The 22,346-nt window shown below is 40.3% G+C and overlaps 1 protein-coding gene across 3 annotated transcripts in view; it reads right to left on the bottom strand.

Annotated features, from left to right (window-relative positions):
• Positions 1-22,346, bottom strand: part of PRKAG2 (protein kinase AMP-activated non-catalytic subunit gamma 2) — a 328,475-nt gene that overhangs the window by 75,494 nt on the left and 230,635 nt on the right. Inside the window, exons 7-8 of one of the 3 annotated variants that reach the window (XM_021706264.1) lie at positions 17,301-17,323; positions 2,954-2,973 (exon numbers count right to left, since the gene is read on the bottom strand). The exons of the other annotated variants lie outside the window; for them this stretch is intronic. Of the exons in view, the coding sequence (XP_021561939.1) occupies positions 2,954-2,973; positions 17,301-17,323 (43 nt within the window). The remainder of the gene's footprint in view (positions 1-2,953; positions 2,974-17,300; positions 17,324-22,346) is intronic. 3 annotated transcript variants of the gene reach the window in all.

Genomic DNA, 22,346 nt, shown 5'->3' on the forward strand with positions numbered 1-22,346 from the left:
CTCCAGTCTGGGCGACAGAGTGAGACTCCAACTCAAAAAAAAAAAAAAAAAATTAAGACCATTTGCTCTGTGAAAGACCCTGTTAAAAGGATTGAAAGTGCCGGAGCAGTAGCTCATGCCTATAATCCCAGCACTTTGGGAGGTCAAGAGGTGGGGGAAATCACTTGAGAACAGGGGTTCAAGACCAACCTGGCCAACGTAGTGAGACTCCATCTCTACAAAAGATTTTAAAAATTAACTGACTATGGTGTCCCTGTAGTCTAAGCTACTTGGGAGGCTGAGGTGAGAGGATCACTTGAGCCTAGGAGGTTGAGGCTGCAGAGAGCTATTCTTAATATTTTCAAGGTTTACCATGTTGTAACATGTATAAGTACTTCATTTCTTTTAATTTCTGAATAATACTTCATTGTGTGGATATACCACATTATGTTTATCCATTCATCCACTGATGGGCATTTAGGTGATTTCCATTTTTTTTGCCCTTGAGTCAGGGTCTCACTCTGCACAGACTTGAGTGCGGTGGCACAATCGTAGTTCACACAGCCTTGACCTCCTGGGCTCAGGTAATCCTTCCACCTCAGCCTCCCTGGTAACTAGGACTACAGGCATGTGCCACCACGCCCGACTAATTTTCTTATTTTTTGTAGAGATGAGGACTGCTATGTTACCCAGGCTGGTCTCAAACTCCTGGCCTTACACAATCCTTCCCCTGCCCTTGGCATCCCAAAGTGCTGGGATTATAGGTGTGAGCTACCACGTCTGGCAGTTTCCACTTTTTGGCTATTTTGAATAAAGCTGTTATGAACATTCATGTACAAGTGTTTGTATAGACATGTGCTTTCTTTTTTTTTTTTTTAGTTGGAGTCTCACTCTGTCACCCAGACTGGAGTGCAGTGGCCACTACTGGCCACTGCAGCCTCGACCTGCTGGGCTCCGGTGATCCTTCTGCCTCACCCTTCCAAGTAGCTGGAACTACAGGCACGCGCTACCACACCCAGCTAATTTTTGATTTATTGTAGAGATGAGGTCTCGCCAAGTTGCCCAGGCAGGTCTCGAACCTGTGGGCTCAGGCAATCCACTCATCTCAGCCTCCCAAAGCGCCGAATTACAGACTGAGCCACCGAGCCCGGCTAGACATATGTTTCATTTCACATACTCGGGAGTGGAATTGGTGGGCCATATGATAACCTTATGTTTAATATTTTGAGGGAGTGGCACCAATTTATGCTTTTTACCAGCAATGTATGAAGCTTACAGTATCTCCTGCTCTTTATGGTTTTGCAAGATGTTAGCACCAGGGAAAAGTAGGTAAAGGATACACAGAATCTCTCTGGATTATTTCTTACAGCTATATGTGAATATATAATTATCTCAAAATAAAAATCTTAATAAAAAACGTTTGATAGTACACAGTGGAAGTAGTTTTCCTTCTATTTTTAAAAGTCTGTATTTCTGTTTCTCACAGTAGTTTTAGTATAATTAAAAAAGGAAATTCCTAGTTAGTGTTTAATAACTAGGCACACCAACAAATTTCACCTGTAATCCCGATGGGTTGTTTTTGGGTGGCAGAAATGGACAGAAAATAGTAATATGTACATCAGGAGGACTGCAAAAGAGGTCCACAGACTAAGAAGACCGAAAACCATTCAAAAATGTAAAATGGCTGGATGCAGTGGCTCACGCCTTTAATCCCAGCACTTTGGGAGGCTGAGGCAGGAGGATTGCTTGAGTCCAGGACAAGAGCAACCTGGGCAACATAGTGAGATCCTGTCCTGAAAAATTAAAAAATAAAAATGTAAAATGGTACAGCCACTGTGGAAAACAGTTTGGCGGTTCTAGCAACATCTATAGTTGGTAGAGAATAGAAATTGAAACAAATTAATGTTTTATGCTCTTCACTTGATAATGGTTGTACAGGCAGCCTAAAATAAAAATACCTTTATGTAATATGCTAGTTTATTTCCACAGGTTTTTACTTAGTAAGACATGTCATGTTTTCTTCCTTAGAAAGAAGACGAGTCATAGAACACTAGAGAAAGACAAATGAAATTTGTTTTTTTATAATTCACTCAGTCAACTTCAGGAATGTTGAGGCTTTCAAAGCTTTTTTAGGTGTGCCTATAAACGTTTACCAGGTCAAAAAGGGAGATGGATTTGTCAGCACAAATAATTTGAAGCTGGTGGTCGTCAGCTGCCCTTTTATGGCGATGTTTTCCTAAAGTCTCAACAGACTTATGCCAGACTTAATTTTAGCTATTTCAGGCAGGCAGGAAAGCCAGCAAAGGAGGCCAGGAGAAGGGACGGGCTCAGGCAAAGTCCTGCATGCTAAGAGGAGAGGCTTGCATTTAGGATACCATCTCATCTTTTCATCCATCAGCCCCAGGCATGTTGGATGCAGCAAACAGACAACACTCATCACCCAGATCCCCCTGATAACTCAGATCGATTTCCCCAGGGAGAGCTAAATGGGCATACTGTAATAGAGCTGGACCTGGTACATTTCCACCAGAGGGGAACTTCCTACGTGTATACCATCAGCCCTGCAGCCAGTCTGGGGTTACTGGACTCCAGTGTGGTGGGAAGGAACAGAAGACCTAGAGTTGAACTTTATTGAGAGACTGCCTGAAAAACATGGAGCCATCTCACGCGAGACTTTCCAATTGGTGAAAAATGCTGTTATTAAGGTTCGTCTTACATAATTGTGTCCAGGTGCAGCCAAATACAGACTTTTGAATGACTATCGGAAGGGGAGAACTTCAGCCTGCAAACTTAATCATCCAACGACTGCCAAAAAAGCACTTCTTTATGCACTGAGGTCGGATGTGAGTTTGCTCTGCCTTTGAGAAAAAAGGCTTAAATAGCTACTGCAGGAAATAAATCAACTTCAAGTACTGGGTAAGGAGCTCCCAAGTAATGGAGCGTACAGAACCCGCAGCTTCTATGCGGTCTCTGCTGTCTTCCTGGAATTCCACTCTGCCCTGCAAGGGTGTCCTCTGTAGGGTAACATACGACATGAAACCCCCCAGTGCTGGACAGGGGCTGCACACGCATTCTTTTCCAATTCCCAGTTCTCCAGAGCTCCAGCCCCACCCTATGTCTGCCGCTTCCAAGCCCAATCCCAGCCCAGAGCCCTACTGAGCTCCACACTGCCTCCTGCTCAGCTGCATGTGAGTTTTATACACACAATTCAGGCTCAGTCCATATAGAACCATCACTGAGTTCTCTCATTTTGTCATCTTAGTTTTTTTTTTTCTTTCTTTCTTTTCCTTTTTTTGAGTTGAGGTCTCACTCTGTTATCCAGGCTGGAGTGCAGTGGCACCATCATAGCTCACCACAGCCTTGACCTTCTGGGCTCAAGCAATCCTCCTGCTTCAGCCTCCCGAGTAGCTGGGACTACAGACATGCACCATCACCCTAATTTTTTTGATTTTCTGTAGAGATGAGGTCTCACTATGTTGTCCAGGCTGGTCCTGAACTCTTAGACTCAAACAGTCCTCCTGTCTTGGCCTCCCAAAGTGCTGGGATTATAGGCATGAGCCACTGTGCCCAGACTTATTTTCTTTTGAGGTATCTCACTGGTCTCCATTCCCATGACAGCTATCTTAGTTCAGGCTTCCATTACCTTGGGCTTAGCCAGCAGAACAGTTTCAATCCCTCTAGTCTTGTCGTTTTCTAGTCCATCTGCTTCCCTGTAGCCAGAGTGCCTGTGATGGTTAATGTTAGGTATTAACTTGACTGGATTGAGGAGTACCTAGAGAACTGGTAAAGCACTCCTTCTGGGTGTGTCTGTGAGGGAGTTTCCAGAGGAGACTGGCATGTGAGTCGGTGGACTGGGTGGGGAAGATCTGCCCACAATGTGGGTGGGCACCATCCAATCTCCCGGTAGCCTGCATAGAACAAAATAGGACTTTCTCTTGGAACTGGGACACTCTCTTACTCCTGCCCTCAGACATCAGAACTTCAGGCTCTCCTGGCTGACACTCTCAGGCTTACACTAGTGGCCCCCTGGTTCTCAGGCTTTTGGCCTTGAACTGAGAATTAAACCATGAGCTTCCTTGGCTCTGAGGCTTTTAGACTTGAGCCGAGCTTCACTTCTGGTATCCCAGGGCCTCCAGCTGGCAAATGGCTAGTTGTGGGATTTCTCAGCCTCCAGAATCATGTGAGCCAATTCCTCTAATAAATGCTCTTTCTTTCTTTTTCTTTCTTTCTTTCTTTCTTTCTTTCTTTCTTTCTTTCTTTCTTTCTTTCTTTCTTTCTTTCTTTCTTTCTTTCTCTCTCTCTCCCTACTTACCTACCTACCTACCTACCTACCTATCCATCTCCTCCTATTTGTTCTGTCTCCCTGGAGAACCCCAATACAGTGATCTTTTTAAAATATAGACTTATTCTTATTACTCCCTTGTTTAGAGCCATTCAATGACTCTCCGGAATCTTTAGGATTTTCTTGGGAACTTCTGAATCGGGAGCAGGGACCTGATTATTTTATTCCTTCACCTTCTCTTATCATTCCCTCTGCGTATCTTTTTTTTTTTTTGAGTTGGAGTCTCACTCTGTTGCCCAGACTGGAGTGCAGTGGCCACTCCCAGCCACCGCAGCCTCGACCTGCTGGGCTCTGGCGATCCTTCCGCCTCAGCCTTCCAAGTAGCTGGAACTACAGGCGCGCGCTACCATGCCTGGCTGATTTTTGACTTATTGCAGAGATGAGGTCTCACCAAGTTGCCTAGCTAGGTCTCGAACCCGCAGGCTCAGGCGATCCACTCACCGAGCCTGGCTCCTCTGCATATCTTACACCTAAACCTTAATGCACTGTCCCTGGTAAATACTATGTACTCACTGCTATACAGTTTTCTTTTTTAAACATTCTGGCCTCTTGCTGTTAATTTCTCATATCACTTGGCTAGTTTCTACTCCTATCTTTAAGATTCAGCTCAATCTTTACCTGGAAGCTTTTCCTGATTCTTTTTTTTTTTTTGTCTTTCTCTCCCCCTCCCTCCCTTTCTCCCTCCTTTCCCTGATTCTTGACTTCTTCTCACAACTTATCTAGCTAATTGGTTCTCTTAGATCACATGCCTCCATACGGCACTTAACACACGGGGTTAAGATTTACTTTTCTGTTTCCTCTAAATCCCATAAGCTCTTTGAAGGGAAAGAACGACTCCATCATCTTTGAATTGCCTGTGCTTGACACATAGTAAGCACTCAAAAAATATTTGAGTGAAATGAATTGTCCACGAGTCAATCCATTAAAACTTGGTGGGCAAATATTGATTTTAGTAGCATCAGTGAGCTAAGAGATTATTTTATTCAATTTACTAATGCTTCCTTTGGACCACATTCCTGTTTAGAAATGATAATGACCGCTTTCCCTTCAGTGCTGGAATTCACTTTTTTTTTTTTTTTGAGGGACATGAGGGACACAGACAACCAGAGGGTGAGAAAGCGGGAGTTTATAAGAAGACAGAAAGGCTCCTGCAGCAGGAGGGGACCCAAAAAACGGTTGCCTTTTTTTTTCTCCCCGAGTCAGAGTCTCACTCTGCCACCCAGGGTGGAGTACAGTGGCACGCTGTTCACGGCCACTGCAGCCTCAACCTGCTGGGCTCAGGCAATTCTTCTGCCTCAGCCTCTCAAGTAGCTGGAACCATAGGCATGTGCCACCATGCTCAGCTAATTTTTTGATTTACCGTAGAGACAAAGTCTCACCATGTTGCTGCCCAGGTTGGTCTTGAACCTATGGGCTCAGGCAATCCTCTTGCCTTGGCTTCCCAAAGTGTTGGGATTATAGGCATGAGTCACCGCACCTGGCTGGAATTAACATTTTGAAGAAAAAAACAACTGTGCTAAGAAATAATGGCAGTGCAATTTTTATTTTAATAGACTCCACGCAAGGACTAGAGACCATTGGCAGCGCTTGAGATTCTGGTTTGGATATCGATGGGGAGCTTTGCCAGCTCATGCCACCACCAGTGAAACAACTGATTTTTAAAAGTGGTATAGAAATTTAATAAAAACTAAAAAATAGAACACATTTAACACCATAATTACTTGATATTAATACTTATATTTGGGGAAAATATTTTGATCATTTTAATACCTTTCTAAATAACAATTTCAGAGGCTATAAAATAAGGTTAGTACTTCCCTAACATTTATGTATGGTTTCCTTTAAAGATAATTTACTCTACATTATCTTTTCAGAGAGAGTGGTAACCAATTTCTACAAGTTCAACAAGTCAGCTGAAAACCTGTTTCAAAGGAAGTATTATTAAATAAGAGGTGAAGAAAACTTATTAACCCCCAAAATGCTCTGTTTGGATTCTCGGTGTTAAATTATCCTCCAGTGTCAAAAAAAAGCAGACAATGGTAAGCTTTCGAAGATAGTCATTCATTCAGCAAATATTTATTTAGTATCTTTTATGTGCCAGGAACTATGGTAGTTGGTTAATAAAACATCTATTGAATGAACGTGCCCTGGTATGACTAGAAAATTGGCATAGAAGACTAGAAATTGGAACGGTACAAAACACAGAATCAGCAAGATTAGCTTATTACCCTTCATATTTTGGTTCTGAGGAGTTCATTAGTTAGGGTCTAAAATATGTATGTCTCTTGCCTTTCACAAGCAAATCCAAATTTGCTTTTGGTTTTTTGCTAATCAAAATATTTTATCATTTGCTTTGTGTTTAAACATGACTCATTGGGAGTTAAATATATTTTATTAGGTTGACAGCTCTTACTATTGTCTCAAAATAGTTTGCAAATAAAAAAATAAGTATTGCTTATCAAGTTTAACTAACCTTTCCATTCTTATTGCAGGCAAATCACAAACTTCAAAGTATGCTGTATTTGTATTATCATGCAATGCACAGAATAGTATAATGTCCCCCTTCCTCCCTACAACTTACCTATTCATTAACACTTAATAGATCACTGCTAAATGTTTTTCAGCCCTTTTGAATACTCTACTTTATAGATGCTCTGACCCTAAATGACGAGACAGAATACATCCATGTTAGTTCTGTTCTATTTTACATAATGTATTCCAAAGGAAGTACACTATTCAAGTTAAAATTAAAGATCCTGCTAATGTCTCCATTGCATTTTCTACTTTCTGGGGACTTCTGTGATCTTTATTTACCATATACACTTTCATCTAGCTACTGAGGCTGGATTAGGGTAAACTGGGGACAGCATGGCAGCTTTTTTCATCAAAGCCAGCAAGAAAGAGAGTCAGAAGTCTGATTTTGGAAGGCTTCTTTCCATCTTCCCATCACTTTTGCTGTATATTATTGGCTAGAAGCAAGTCACTAGTTCCAGTTCACATTCAAGGAGAGGGATACCCAAGTACACAGATAGCTGGGGTGAACTAAATGGAGAAGTAGGCTCTTCATATCTTGTAATGTAAATGTTTTAAGAACAATTTTTAGTGTCCCCTTTTAACTGTGGTATAGTATACCTACAATAAGCTGTGCCTGTTCCATGTATAGTCTGGTGAGTTAACATGAAATCACCACTGCAATTAAGATACAAAACATTTTATCGCCCCAAAATTTTCTCATGCCCCTTTTTGCTACACCCATCTTCCACTCGTGATCCCAGACTTTTATCACTATGTCACTATCAATGTTTTCTAGAATTTTATACACATGAAATCATAAAGTGTATGTTCTTTTGTTCCTGGATTATTTCACTTAGCACAATGATTTTTGAGATTTCTTCATATCGTTGAATATACTATTAGTTTGTTCATTTTGATTGCTAAGTAGAATTCCATTGTATGGCTATGCCACATTTTGTTTGTTCATTTACCTTCTGCTGATAGACATTTGGATGTTTTCACTTTTTGACCATTGTGAATAAAACTAAGAACATGCATGGTCAAGTCTTTGTCTGAACACACTTTCATTTCTCTTGAGTAAATATCAAAGAGTAGAATGGCTGGATCATTTGGTAGGTGTATTTAAGTTTAACCTGAGAAACTATGCATTTTACAGATTGGCTGTATCATTTTACATTTCTGCCAGCAATGCAAAAGAGTTCCAGTTGCGTCATGCCCTCATCAACTCTAGGAATGGTCTTAAAACCATTTTTTTGTCTTGTTATTTCAGTCATTCTAGTGGGTGTGTAGTGGTTTCTCATTGTGGTTTTACTTTGCATTTCTTTGAGGACTAATGACATCTATTGATGTGTTTATTGGTAATTTACATATCTTTTTTTGTGAAATGACTGTACAAATCTGTTGCCCATTTTTTGACTGGATTTTTTGTTCTGAGTGTGGCAGGCAGATTCTGAAATGGCCCTCAAAGATCCCCGCCTCCTGGTACTTATGTGCTTGGGCATTCCTCCCCTTGAGTGTGAGCTAGTCTTAATGACTTGCTGCTAGCCAACAGAATACAGTAAAAGTGATAGAGTATCACTTCCATGATTAGGTTTTTTTGTCTTACTAACTCTCTTTCTTCCTGATTTTGATGAAGCAAGCTGTCATGCTGAAGAGCCCTGTGTAGCAAGGAACTAACTAGGGCCCTCAGTCCAACAGCTTGTAAGAATTGAACCCTGTCACCAACCACATGAGCTTAGACATGGATCCTTCCCCAGTTGAGCATTGGTTAACATCTTGATTGTAAGTTTCATGAAAGACCCTGAAGGACTCAGTTAAGCTATGTCTGAACTTCTGACCCACAGAAGCTGAGATAAGAGATACGTGATTTAAGCCACTAAGTTTGTGGTAATTTGTTACATAGTAATAGATAACACAATGAGTCTTTTTTTTTTTGAGTTGGAGTCTCACTCTGTCCCCCAGACTGGAGTGCAGTGGCCACTCCCAGCCACCGCAGCTTCGACCTGCTGGGCTCTGGCGATCCTTCCGCCTCAGCCTTCCAAGTAGCTGGAATTACAGGCGCGTGCTACCACGCCTGGCTAATTTTTGATTTATTGTAGAGATGAGGTCTCGCCAAGTTGCCCAGGCAGGTCTAGAACCCGCGGGCTCAGGCAGTCCACTCACCTCAGCCTCCCAAAGTGCTGGGATTACAGGCTGAGCCACCAAGCTTGGCTCACAAGGAGTTTTTAAAAATACTTTTTAGAATGCAAGTTCTTTGTCAGATACAAGTATCATTAATATTTTCTACCTTTCTGTAGCTTACCTTTTCATATTCCTAACCATGTTTTTCAAGGAGCAAATGTTTTCAGTTTTGATAAGATTCAATTTATCCTTTTGTGACTCATGATTTTTGTGTCCCATCTAAGGTATCTTTGTGCACTCCCTTGCCCCCTTCCAAGTTTGTGAGAATTTTCTCTAGTGTTTCCTTCTAGAAGTTTTACATTTTGCTTTTACATTTAGGCCTGTGACCAATTTTGATTTAATTTTTTATTATGATATGTGATAAGGATGGAAGTTCATTTTTTTCATACTGAAATTCAATTGTTCCACATTGCTTATTGAAAAGATTTTGCTTTCCTCACTGAATTCCATTGGCATTTCTATCTAAAAATCAATTGGTTGTATATGTGGGGTCATTTCTGGATTCTCTTTTGTTCATTGATGTATATTTCTATTTTCATCATGATCAGCCTGTCTGGATTACTATGGTTCTATAAGAAGTCTTAAAATCAGGTAGTGAACACTGTCCAATTTTGTTCTTCAGTTAAAAAATTCCTTTGAGTCCTTTAAATCCTTTATGTCTCCATATATGTTTTAGAATTTTTTGTTTGTTTGTTTTGAATTGGAGTCTCACTCTGTCGCCCAAACTGGAGTGCAGTGGCCGCTCCCGGCCACCGCAGCCTCGACCTGCTGGGCTCCGGCAATCCTTCCGCCTCAGCCTTCCAAGTAGCCGGAATTACAGGCATGCGCTACCACGCCCGGCTGATTTTTTGATTTATCGTAGAGATGAGGTCTCGCTGCTCAGGCGGGTCTCCAACCCGCGGGCTCAGGCAATCCACTCACCTCAGCCTCCCAAAGGTGCGGGATTACAGGCTGAGCCACCGAGCCCGGCTATGTTTTATAATTTTTTTTTTTTTTTGAGTTGGAGTCTCACTCTGTCACCCAGACTGGAGTACAGTGGCCGCTCCCGGCCACCGCAGCCTCGACCTGCTGGGCTCTGGTGATCCTTCCCCCTCAGCCTTCCAAGTAGCCGGAATTACAGGCATGCGCTGCCACGCCCGGCTGGTTTTTTGATTTATTGTAGAGATGAGGTCTCGCTGCCCAGGGGGGTCTCGAACCCGCGGGCTCAGGCAATCCACTCACCTCAGCCTCCCAAAGGCGCGGGAATACAGGCTGAGCCACCGAGCCTGGCTTAATTTTTAAAAACCTACTGGAATTAGCTGGGATTACATTTGATCTATAGATCAATTTGGGCAGAATTGACAATGTCTTTCAATCCATAACCATGGTATATCTTTCCATCTAATTAGACCTTTTAAAATTTCTGTCAGCAATCTTTTATAGATTTCACTATAGAGGACTTACATATCTTGTGTTAAATTCATTCCTAAGCATACAATTTTTTATGCTCTTATACATGCAATTGTTCATAAAATTTTGTTTCTCAGCCGGGCTCGGTGGCTCAGCCTGTAATCCTGCGCTTTGGGAGGCTGAGGTGAGTGGATTGCCTGAGCCCGAGGGTTTGAGACCCGCCTGGGCAACTTGGTGAGACCTCATCTCTACAATAAATCAAAAATTAGCCGAGTGTGGTAGTGCGCTCCTGTAGTTCTGGCTACTTGGAAGGCTGAGGCAGAAGGATCACTGGAGCCCAGCAGGACGAGGCTGCGGTGGCCAGGAGCGGCCACTGCACTCCAGTCTGGGTGACAGAGTGAGACTCCAACTCAAAAAACAAACAAACAAACAAAATTTTGTTTCTCAATTGTTTGTTGTTAGCATATAAAAAGACAATAGATTTGTATCCTGTGACTTTGCTAAAGTCATGTATAAATTCTAGTGGTGGTTTTGTAGATTACTTAGGATATTCTGCATAAATGATCACATTATCTAGTGCCTCTTACTTTAAATTCTTTTTTTTGTGATTTCCTGATACTATATAATTTAACTTTCATATATTATACATAACTCTGATTCTTATCTAAATGTATCATTTTATTTATTCCTTGTTTCAGAAACATATGAATATGTATTACATGTTATATATATGAAATATTATAAATACTGAAACACACACACACACACACGTTATTTTAGGCTCAATTGCATACCCTCATTTGCAGTGTTCACTCTTCAGTGTGTATACACTGTACAACACATCCTCTGGTATGTACACATATTGGATTGCAGTGGATACTGCAGGTTGGCTACTTGGTATTCATTCTCCTTCCTCTACTTTCCTTCCTAGAATAACCTGAATTTTATTGCAATATACACCCTTTCCTTACATGAGTTGTGATGGTGACACTCTCTCCCTGGACTAAAGGGAAGGATTTAGAGTTTGGAGAGAGCCAAGTCTCACATGCATGTGTGCACGTCCCTGCTCATCATCCTGTTCTTGCCACAGGCATGCATATAGCCCTGATTGCTATTGAAGACCAGCCTTCAGATGAAGCCATTGCTGACAGAGAGAAGAATCTGGGTCGTTGGTGACATCACTGAGCAAGCTTGTGTCTCACCTTGTCTGGGGCCTATCCTGCTTCTGGACCTGTAGATATGATACATAGATGCTCTTGTTTTTCAAGCTAGTTTAAGTTGAAGTTATCTGTTGCTTTGCAGTCAAAAATATTCTGGGTAATATCTGGGTATTATATCAAAAAGACAGAAGGACTGCGCTTAGGAGGTTATATTCTAATTAGGTGGAGGGTATAATCTAATTATGGAAACCAGATTTCTGAATATACCACATTATAAACAAATTACAAAGTAGTTTAAACTAAAAAAACAATAGCAACTGTATAATGTCTACAAATGCTAAGGAATTCTTCGAGAAGAAGCCCTCCTAAAGAGATGTATTGAGGCAGATTTCGAAGGAAGCAAGGAAAGGAGGACCTTCAGGTGGTGGCTGTGGCAGAGGAAAAGCCCTGAAGGTCAGGCCCTTCGCAGACAGGCTTTAACTGAGAGTTGAGTGCTTTTGTAGAGAAGCTAACGAAAGACTGGTGGAGACCACTAGGAGTTAAAGGAATGGAATTAGATTTCATATGATAGGATATAGGAAGTGAATGTAGGCATTCTCAAATTATTTTTGGTAACATAAAAAGATTTAAATATTGGCATAGAGTGGAGAGGGTTGGGTGTTGGAGAGCCTGGAATCATTGAGAATACTGAAGACGTCTTTACAATCGAATGTAAAAATTAAGCAAGCAAGTCTGGGAGTTATCGCAGAGACAAGAATAGTTTGGACTTTATGGATTAGAAAACAGATAAGTGGGGAAATGAATAGAAAGGAGACTGGGAATATCAGGGGAAAAGTGATGGAATGGGCTTGCTGAGGTAAAAATAAAGGAGAAATGCAGTGATAAACCTGTTAAATTTCATATATTAATTGGCTGTCCACAGAAGTACCTTTGGTATGTAGCTAGGATAGTTTCGAGCATCGTGTAGGGGAGAGGAGGAGTGGGTGGCATGGCTCATAGTGGGGAATCGTTCTCGAAACATCAGCTGTGCTTCCCAGACTTCAGGCAGGTGCCATCTTATCAGGTCCCTATACAACCTACACAATTATTCAAATGGACTTTAAAAGTAGTCTTGTCTTAGGCACCACTTCCATAAAATCAAAAGTTTTGATGTGTTAGATAGATATTTTTCCAGACAGAAAAATGGAGCTATGAAGGTATCCATCCTCGCACCACCTGAAATCATCTCACATTCCACTGTGGTCCTCACCCTATGCTCTGTGTCAAGATCACCGGTGTGGGAGAGCAAGAGTCAGCACAAAGAGCTAGGACTCCTGGGCTGACGTTCTCAGGAGACGTTGCTCTGAGGAGCTGGTGCCTTTCTCAAAGGATACTAGAGAAGAGATATTGAATCAAACAAGAGGTGACTCTAGGAACTGCAACACAGGCACGTCTACTGTCGTTGGCATACGAGAATCTGGGCTGTAGGAAATGACAGTCTAAGTCAGTGTTTTTGAAACTGTAAACCGTGACCCACTTATGGGTCATGAAATCAACAGAATGGGCCAGCTACTATAAAATCATAGCTTATTTAAAAATTAATTATAATAAAGGGCTGAGCATGGTGGTTCATACCTATAACCCCAGCTACTCTGGAGGCTGAGGTGGGAGGATTGCTTGAGTCCAGAAGTTTGAGGCTGCAATAAGCTGTGACTGTGCCACTGCACTCCACTCTGGGAGACAGAGCAAGACCCTGATTCTAAATATATATATATATAAATAGATTTTATTTATGTATTTACATTTATATGTATTTAAATGTATATAATATGTGCTATATAAATGTATATAATATATAAATATAAAATATATTTATACTTAAATATAATATATATTTATATATATAAATCAATTTGTATTACAGGTTGTTGAGGGTAAAGATTGTTTCAAAAGACTTGTCTTAATTATATGAATGTGAGTAGGGGCTCTAGATTTTTCCTTTTTATGACTATAGACTAGATAATAAAGAAATAGAATATACATCTTCTGATGCCTCTTGGCTGAAGGATTTAATCATATGTATAGGACATGAGTTAAAGAAAATGCTCTTTGTCAATAAATGTGCTCATTTCTTTTTACCAGAATAGAAAGTTGTGAGTTTCTATAAGTACTAAGTTAGGCCAGAGGGAAAGAATGACTGTACCAACTTTTGTCATGTTGGCTGGTGCTTTTAAAAGGTATATTGTGGGATGGGCATGGTGGCTCATGCCTATAATTCCAGTACTTTGGAAGGTTGAAATGGGAGGATTGCTTGAGTCCAGGAGTTCAAGACTAGCCTGGGAAGCATAGTGAGACCCTATTTCTTAAAAAATAAAAATAAAATAAAATAAAAATGCATATTTTTAATTCTACATATCTGGGGAACAATTCGGGCACACATACACATACTCATATGGGAATGACAAAGAATAATGACTACTTGGTCTTTCCACTTTTTTTTAAATAGCAAAATTTTATAAGAAAAATAATGTTGGTTTGTTTTTTTCCTGCTGAGAAGCGGGCAGTTAAGAAAACTTTACCTTTTGGGAATGGTTGTTAAGACTGGGGCTGGAGAAAGGGGAGAAGTTATGGTAATAAATCCTAACAAACCCAGCAGTCCCTGTGACCATGTTCCTAAAGGTCTTTGGATGACAGTATTGCTTTACAACAGTGGTATACACCTGTGAACTACACTAGTGGCTCTCGAAGTGTGGTCAGAGGGTAACTGAAAATTTTTCAGGGAGTCTACAGCGGGAAGCTTTTCATGCTAACACCCTGGTATCATTTGTTTTTTACCCACCATAGCTTTTGTCCCGTCAATGTCAACATGCCAAGGCAGGAGCACACTGTACTAGCCTTCTACTCTAGGGGAGAAAGCCAGTGTCACTTAAGAATGTCTTCTGACTTGCTGAGGCCCAGTTTTTAAACACAAATCTTGAGAATAAACACCTTCAGGTTGTTTCTGTTAGACCGAAGCATGTTATCCTTCTTTTTGATGAAAGGTGTTGGCTGTGGACTTGAAAAAAGTCATGTGGAAACCTAGCACTTTAAGATGTTTAGTGTAAGGATCTTCGTGATGAAATTTCTGTAAATGATGCAGTCTCAGGCTCAGTGTCTGAGGCTGGAAAAGGATCCTCTAGCAGCCACATTTGTAGCAGCTTCTCTGAAACAGGACCTGAAGTGGAATGTATCTCATGCATGCTATCTCCCAGTGATGCCAGATGGAATCAGCACAGCCCTGCCTCTGCTGCTAATTGCTAATGTCTATAAAGTAATCTCTCAAAAAGAGAATCATTTGAGCTATTTGCACTTCATCTTTAAAGAAATTTGAGTGATAGATCATCCCAGAAAACCTTTGGCAGTTAGTGAAATTAGGGTACAATTAAGAACACTCAGACTTCCAGTTTGGGTGATTTGTGTATAAGCTCATAAATTGACGGGACTGCAATGATTATAAATTGAAATTAAGCAGTTAACATGTCTATACTCTGTTGGGGGAGGTGAAGGGGAAACAGATACTTGTCCTAGAAAACCATTTCTCAGAGTGTAGTTCCTGTGAGGTCAGTGCTGGTCTTACATTTTGATGGACAAATAAAGATTTTTTCAGTTAAAAAAAGAATTGTCCTTGATGATGCAATCAAATGTATTCATTTTATTAAGTCTCAATTCTTGAGTATGTCTTTAATATTCTGTGTGATAAAACAAAAAAGTATGCATAAAACATTTCTGTTGCATATCAAAATATGATGGTATTCTTGAGGAAAATGTGTGCAATTGAACTGCTTTTTAAATAAAACCCTGAAAAACTGTGGTTTTAGATTTGGGTCTAAATAATCTATTTGGTAGACATTTTTCCAAAATGAATGAATTGAGCTTGCCACATCAAGGAAAACAACTGACATATTTGTTGTCAAAGATAAAATTTGAGTTTTCAAGAAAAAATTGGAATTTTGGAAACCTTATATCTGCCATAATAGCTTCCCAATACTTAGAGACTTCACCGGGGAGATCAGTGGTGTTGTTTTAAATGTTTTTTTGATGTTGTGTAATAAAACATATTCATATTTGGAAGATCTGCATAAGTTAGTGATCCAATATTTTCCAAATGACCAATGTATGACATTACAAAATAATGCATAGCTGAAAGAACCATCCAAAGTGCAAAACAGATGGCAGATTTTAACATAATAGACTCTATTAAATAGACTATAAAAAGTTCATTGATATGGTGTCAGGTTCCACACTGTGACTACCTTTAAGAAATTACAACTTGTCTTCCAGGTTCATCCATGTTGTCAAAAATGACATTACACTAAGTGCAAATAAGACAGGCACAGAAAGACAAATACCGCATGAGCTCACTAATATGTGGAATCTAAAAAAAATTGAATTCATAAAAGCAGAAAGTGGCATGGTGGTTACCAGTGGCTAGGGGAGAGGTGAATGAAGAAAGAGGAGATATTGGTCAAAGTATACAAAGCTTCAACTAGACAGGAGGAATACGTTCTAGTGATCAATCGCACAGCATGGTGACTGTAGTTAATGTATATTTCAGAATTGCTAGGTGTAGATTTTAAGTATTCTCACCACAAAGAAATAAGTATGTGAGGTCATGGATATGCTAATTTGCTTGATTCAATCATTCCACAATGTATACGTATAACATCACATTGTACTCCATAAATATACTGTATACAATTAGGTGTCCATTAAAAATAAAGACAAACAAACAACCCACCACCATTTGTCAAGAAGGCTATCCACAACTGACTGAAGAGGCAATTAAAAGACCTCTCCCTTTTCCAATTGCCTATCTGTGTGCTGCTGAATTTTCTTCAAGCACTTGAACCAAAGCAACATATGGTAACAGATTGAATGCAGACACATATATAAGAATCCCACTGTATTCTTTTAATCCAGATATTAAAAAGATTTGCCATCATGTAAAATAATGCTTCTCTTTCACTATTATTTTTGGAAGGAATTATTTTCCATAAAAATATATTTATGATAATAAGTAATGAGTTTATTAGGGATCTTTTTAGATAAACTAATATATGTTTTAAAACTCATTTTAATTTCTAATGTAGTAAATATTAATAGATTTCCCACACCCATAAAAGCCCCTTAGGTCTCAAAAATTGTGAGTATAAAGGAGTCCCGAGACCAACCAGTTTAAGAACTGTTGAACTAGCCAGGCTCGGTGGCTCAGCCTGTAATCCCGCGCCTTTGGGAGGCTGAGGTGAGTGGATTGCCAGAGCCCACGGGTTCGAGATCCGCCTGGGCAGCGAGATCTCATCTCTACAATAAATCAAAAAAATCAGCCGGGCGTGGTAATGCATGCCTGTAATTCCGGCCACTCGGAAGGCTGAGGCAGAAGGATCGCCGGAGCCCAGCAGGTGGCTGGGAGCGGCCACTGCACTCCAGTCTGGGCTACAGAGTGAGGATCCAACTCAAAAAACAAAACAAAAAACTGTTGAACTGCATACTAGCAAAACTTAAAGCTCAGAAATAACTCATATACTAGTAAAAGTTAAAGGAAATATTCCTTTCCTCTTTTTCTGAAGTTAGTGCCCTTAGATTTTGTTAGGTAAGCATTTCTTTTCTTTCTTTCTTTCTTTCTTTCTTTTTTTTTTTTAAGTTGGGGGTCTCACTCTGTTGCCCAGGTTGGAGTGCACTGGTACCATTATGGTCACCACAGCCTTGATCTCCTAGACTTAAGCAATCCTCCTGCCTCAGCCTCCCAAGTGGCTGGGGTTACAAGTGGGTGCCATGCTATTTTTTTATTTTTTATTTTTGCAGAGACGCAGTCTTTCTATGTTACCCAGGATGGTCTTGAACTCTTAGGCTCCAGGAATCCTCTTGTCTCAGCCTCTCAGAGTGCTGGGATTATAGGTAAAAGCTACCGCACCCTGCCTCTTTCCATTTTTATTGAGAAACTCACTTTGATTAGGAAAAGGAAAAAACTTTAATCATCACAGCAGAGCCCAGTACAACTATAACCCAAATTTATATTACCTTTTACATACCAAGAAGTCCTATTTCCTTTATCTCAACCATATCATTAGTCATTTTTTCAATGTGAAAAAATTACTAGGAAATTTGCTTGTTAAAAAAAAAAGACATTAGCTTTTTGCCTAGAAGCTTTTCCACATATGCTTTAAAGAGCAAGGTGTTATAGGCTATTCTAGTGTTGATTAATATGGCTTGAAACACCTTTAGTTCAAAAACAGGATAATATTTGTCCCCCAAAAGTGAGTTCTGGATAATTAACAAAATATACATAATTTAGTCACTCCCACCTACCAATAAGACAACCTGAACAACCTTGGACTACCAGGATTCTAAGCATGTTTAAGCAACACAATAGTTGGGCTGACAGGAGTGGGTTGGAAATTTTTTTTTTTTTTTTTTTAACTTTACAGACTTGTTACACTTCCTACTGCAGATGAGCATAATTATTTTGATCCTTTCATATAATGACAGAAATATCAAATTTTTGTTCCTTAAAAGAGATTGATCCCTACTTAAGTTGATAAATACCCTTGTATATGATATGATTTTACTTGTTTAAAAATTATCATTACTATTTTAGATATTTTAAACCATAGCGTTTTCAAGATGAGAATTTCTTTGTGTTTTAAAAATACTGGAGTTTTCTTTAAATGCTTTTTGGACAAACAAACCAATCATTTTGAAATAGTCATACAATGTCCATTTGCTGATAAGAGATATGCCAACAAGGGGTGCCTTTCTCCTACTTTGTCGTCAAAGAAATATGTCTAACAGGATGTCTAATGGGTGAGGACAAGGCTTACAACAGGACTGTCCTCTGGCCACCCCTTCCACACTGCAGCTTTCTTGTCCACTGGACACAAATCACTTAGCATCAGTTTCCTCTCTAACTCACACCTGCTAAACATCAAGCTTGTCTGAATTCCGACTCACTGATGTTAGTCATTTCTTTTATTATTATTATTTTAAGGAATTTTCTGATAATTACTTTTATTTGTTTTAAAAAAATTTTTTTTGTAAAGATGTAGGGTACAATTCATGTTAGTTACTTCCATTTTTCCTTATACTGATCAAGATCACCACTCTCAAATGCACTCTGCTCCCAAACCTTGCTCCCATCAGTCATACAGTTCTGATGTGTTATGTCAATATTCAAGGTTTAGCAGTATTATGATATGCAATTATCGACAGCTGAGCCAAACATATAGCATACTATAATTAACTCCTCTTTTCTCCTCTTCTCTCTCTCTCTCTCTTTTTTAAGAGTTGAGGTCTTACTCTGTTGCCCAGGCTGCAGTGCAGTGACACAATCATGGCTACCACAGCCTCAAACTCCTGGGTTCAGGCAATCCTTCTGCCTCAGCCTCCTGAGTAGCTGGGACAACAGGCGTGTACTCACTCGGCTTAACTAACTTTTCTTTTCGTGAAATTTTATTTTCCATGTGACTATCACAAAACCATCATAGAATTCTGCCAAAACCCACAAGTGGTCTGTGGGTTTGTTATTTTCTTGCTACAGCTCCCCAGGGCCTGCAGGTTCTCATTGCTCCAAACGATGGTCCCATGTTACTTCCTCCCACCGGCTTGGAATGCCCCCCTGCCCCGCGTGACACCTTCCCTGATTTCTGGGTCTTAATTTATGCACTTACCATGAAGGAACCTGCACTCCAGGAAGCTCCTGGAGACAGGTGTGCGGGAAGGTCCATTTTTTTGGGAACCTTGCATGTCTGAGAATGGCTTTCGTCGTATGCTCTGACAAATGACCAATTCTGAAACCATTTCCCCTCCACTTTGAAAGCGTGGCCCTGCCACCTTCCAGCTTCCTTTGTTCTGGACTCTGACACCATTTGGATACACAGTCATTTTTCTTAAGTAAACTTTTCCCCCACCTCTTCTCTGGAAACTTTTAAGACCACTGCTGTCTGAAATTTCGTGATGCTGTGTCTTGGTGTGGGTCTTTTTTTCTTTTCCTTGTTTTGTCTTTTCATTTCTTCTCAATTTACTTCCTTTTGTACTGGGTCTGATGGGCCATTAAGTCTGGACACTCGTGCCCATTATGTGTGGGACGTGACCTTGTCCTTTTCCTTCAACTCTTCCACTAGTCTTCCTTGTTCTCTGGACTCCTAGTATTTAGAGGTTAAACCTCTCCGACTGATCCTCACGTTTTCTTTCTTTTTAATCAATTATTATTTTTGCCTTTTGGTTCTACTTTCTGAGAGATGTGCTCAACTTCATCTTCCAATGCATGTATGTAGGGATATATATGTCTACTTATTTTCATAGTTTTGATTTTTTAATGTTTAAGAACGTCTGATTGCAGAATAATCCTTTTTTTAAAAATTATTTTTGTTTGGTTTTTGTTTTGTTTTGTTTTTTGAGTTGGAGTCTCACTCTGTCGCCCAGACTGGAGTGCAGTGGCCACTCCCGGCCACCGCAGCCTCGACCTGCTGGGCTCCGGCGATCCTTCCGCCTCAGCCTTCCGAGTAGCTGGAACTACAGGCGCACGCTACCATGCCCGGCTAAGTTTTTTTGATTTTATTGTAGAGATGAGGTCTCGCCAAGTTGCCCAGGCGGGTCTTGAACCTGCGAGCGCAGGCAATCCACTCACCTCTTATTAAAAAATAGCATCCTGCTCTGAATTCGCAGTTGCAGTACCTTTTACTTCCTTTATTGTTTCCTTAGATCCTTATTTATTTATTTATTTGAGTTGGAATCTTGCTCTGTCACCCAGGCCAGAGTGCAGTGACATGATTATGGCTCACTGCAGCCTTGACCTTCTGGGCTTAAGAGATCCTTCCTCCTCAGCCTTCTGTGTAGGTGGAACTACAGATGTGTGCCACTGCACTTGGCTAATTTTATGATTTTTATTTTTGTAGAGACAAAGTCATGCTATGTTGCCCAGGCTGGTCTCAAACTCCTGGGCTCAAGCAATCCTTCTGCCTTGACCACAGTTCATTTTTACTGTTTGCTTTTGTCTCTGTCTTTCACAGCGGAGGTTTCTCTCAAACTTTGGGTTTTCTGTGGCTGTGTATTTACTGAGGATGGCCTAAACAGCTAGGCTGAGAGTTCTGTAGGCATAGATGGCAGTTATTGGCTTGTGGGCTTCACTCAGTGTCATAAAAGTGGCAAGTCAGCATTTTCAGTATTTTCAGGTCTTTAAAGAGAAACTCTGCGTATCTCCTCACAGGGATAGCGCTGCCAACATTTTGGGATCCAGATGGGGACATAGGGGTTCAGGGACACTCACTAGTTTGTCTATAGGATTTTACTTTATCCTTGTTTTAAGAACCTATCCCTCAGTGCAAAAGCTCAAAAGCAAATTTATCTTCTTGTGAAGCCGAGGATCTGAGGTCTGTGAATTAACTTTCCAACAAACGCAAACCCTTGCCTGAGAGTAGCTGGTACCTTCAGACTGGAGTCCTAATGCCCCCATTTCAGTTAAGAGTGAGGTTTTCGGGCCATGCTTTTGTTAAGCTCTGGCCTGGCCATGCTTTTTGTGAGCTATGGTTGGGCCATGCTTTTTCCTAAGCTTTTGTTCCCTCCCTAACCTTGGGGAGGTGAATTTTCTCTCTCTCTTTCTCTCTAATCTACTTTCTAAATAAAGTATACTTTCTAATTTAAAAGAAAAAAGAGATTTTCAAAAAGAAGAATAATTAAAAATAGAAGCATTCACCAAAGGAAGCTTTGAACTATAGCGATGAAGTCTTTCTGGAGGCAAAGTGAAGTCAGTGAAGGAAAGTTGACAGCGTGAAAAAAGCCGTGCAATATGGCTGTAAACACCAAACCAAAGCTTCTTGAAGTTAGGTGGTTATTTACCTGAGGCTTTTGCTGACACCTTTTTGTTGTCTTGGGTTCTAAAACTGTGACTTAATCTTAGTATTCCATTCTGTTTTATAACTCTTCTACAAAAGAACGTAACTTGAAAGTTAAGTTTTGATTAGTGTTGTTTGCCCGCCTGTAGTATTCCTAAATAGTTTTTTGAGGTTTTTTAAAATTAACTACAAAATTTTTTTTCTCTCTCTCTCTTGCTCCTTTTTTTTTTTGAGTTGGGGGTCTCACTTTGTCACTGATGCTGGAGTGCAGTCTCATGATCATGGTTCATCAAAGCCTCAACCTCCCGAGCTCAGGTGATCCTTGTCACCCTTCCGAGTAGTTGGGACTACAGATATGCACCACCATTCCTGGCTAAAAGATTTTCTTAAAAGCTTTATTTTCCTCAGCAACCCAGGACATTGTCTCTTCTATCTCTTCCCTAACCTACACATCAGCTCCTTTTCAAGGAACCCTGGGACCTGTGTTCAGATTGCTCGTGTAGGCGCTTAGTTAAATACAGCATCGCAGGTTTCAGGAGCAGCCAGGAGAACAGAGATGACATGGACATTAGAGAAATGGATGGAACTAGGTAGGTATATAGCACTTTAGGTTTTAAAAGCAGAACATGTATCTAGTAGGAAAAGGAATTCACTTCAGATATCTGTAGTATAAAGAAATAGTAGTAGTGTTGTGTCTTGTCATTTTTCTCCTATGCTTTTACTATGCCCAGTCCAATGATGGAGAAAGTGCCAGTGACAGCAAATTGAGGCAAAGTACGGGAAGGGATGAAATGTCAAAGAAGCTCAGGATATGTTGTTGTTGATATCTCTCTTGAAAATGAAATATTCCCAAATTTAACCTGAGGAGGGTGGCCCAAATTACAGGTATTACTCAGGAAACATGCGAACAGATCATTATATTTTTATTTTTCTGCT

This window comes from Carlito syrichta, unplaced genomic scaffold, assembly GCF_000164805.1.
Source record: "Carlito syrichta isolate Samal-C Ts95f unplaced genomic scaffold, Tarsius_syrichta-2.0.1 Scaffold315400, whole genome shotgun sequence".
Lineage (NCBI taxonomy): Eukaryota > Metazoa > Chordata > Mammalia > Primates > Tarsiidae > Carlito > Carlito syrichta.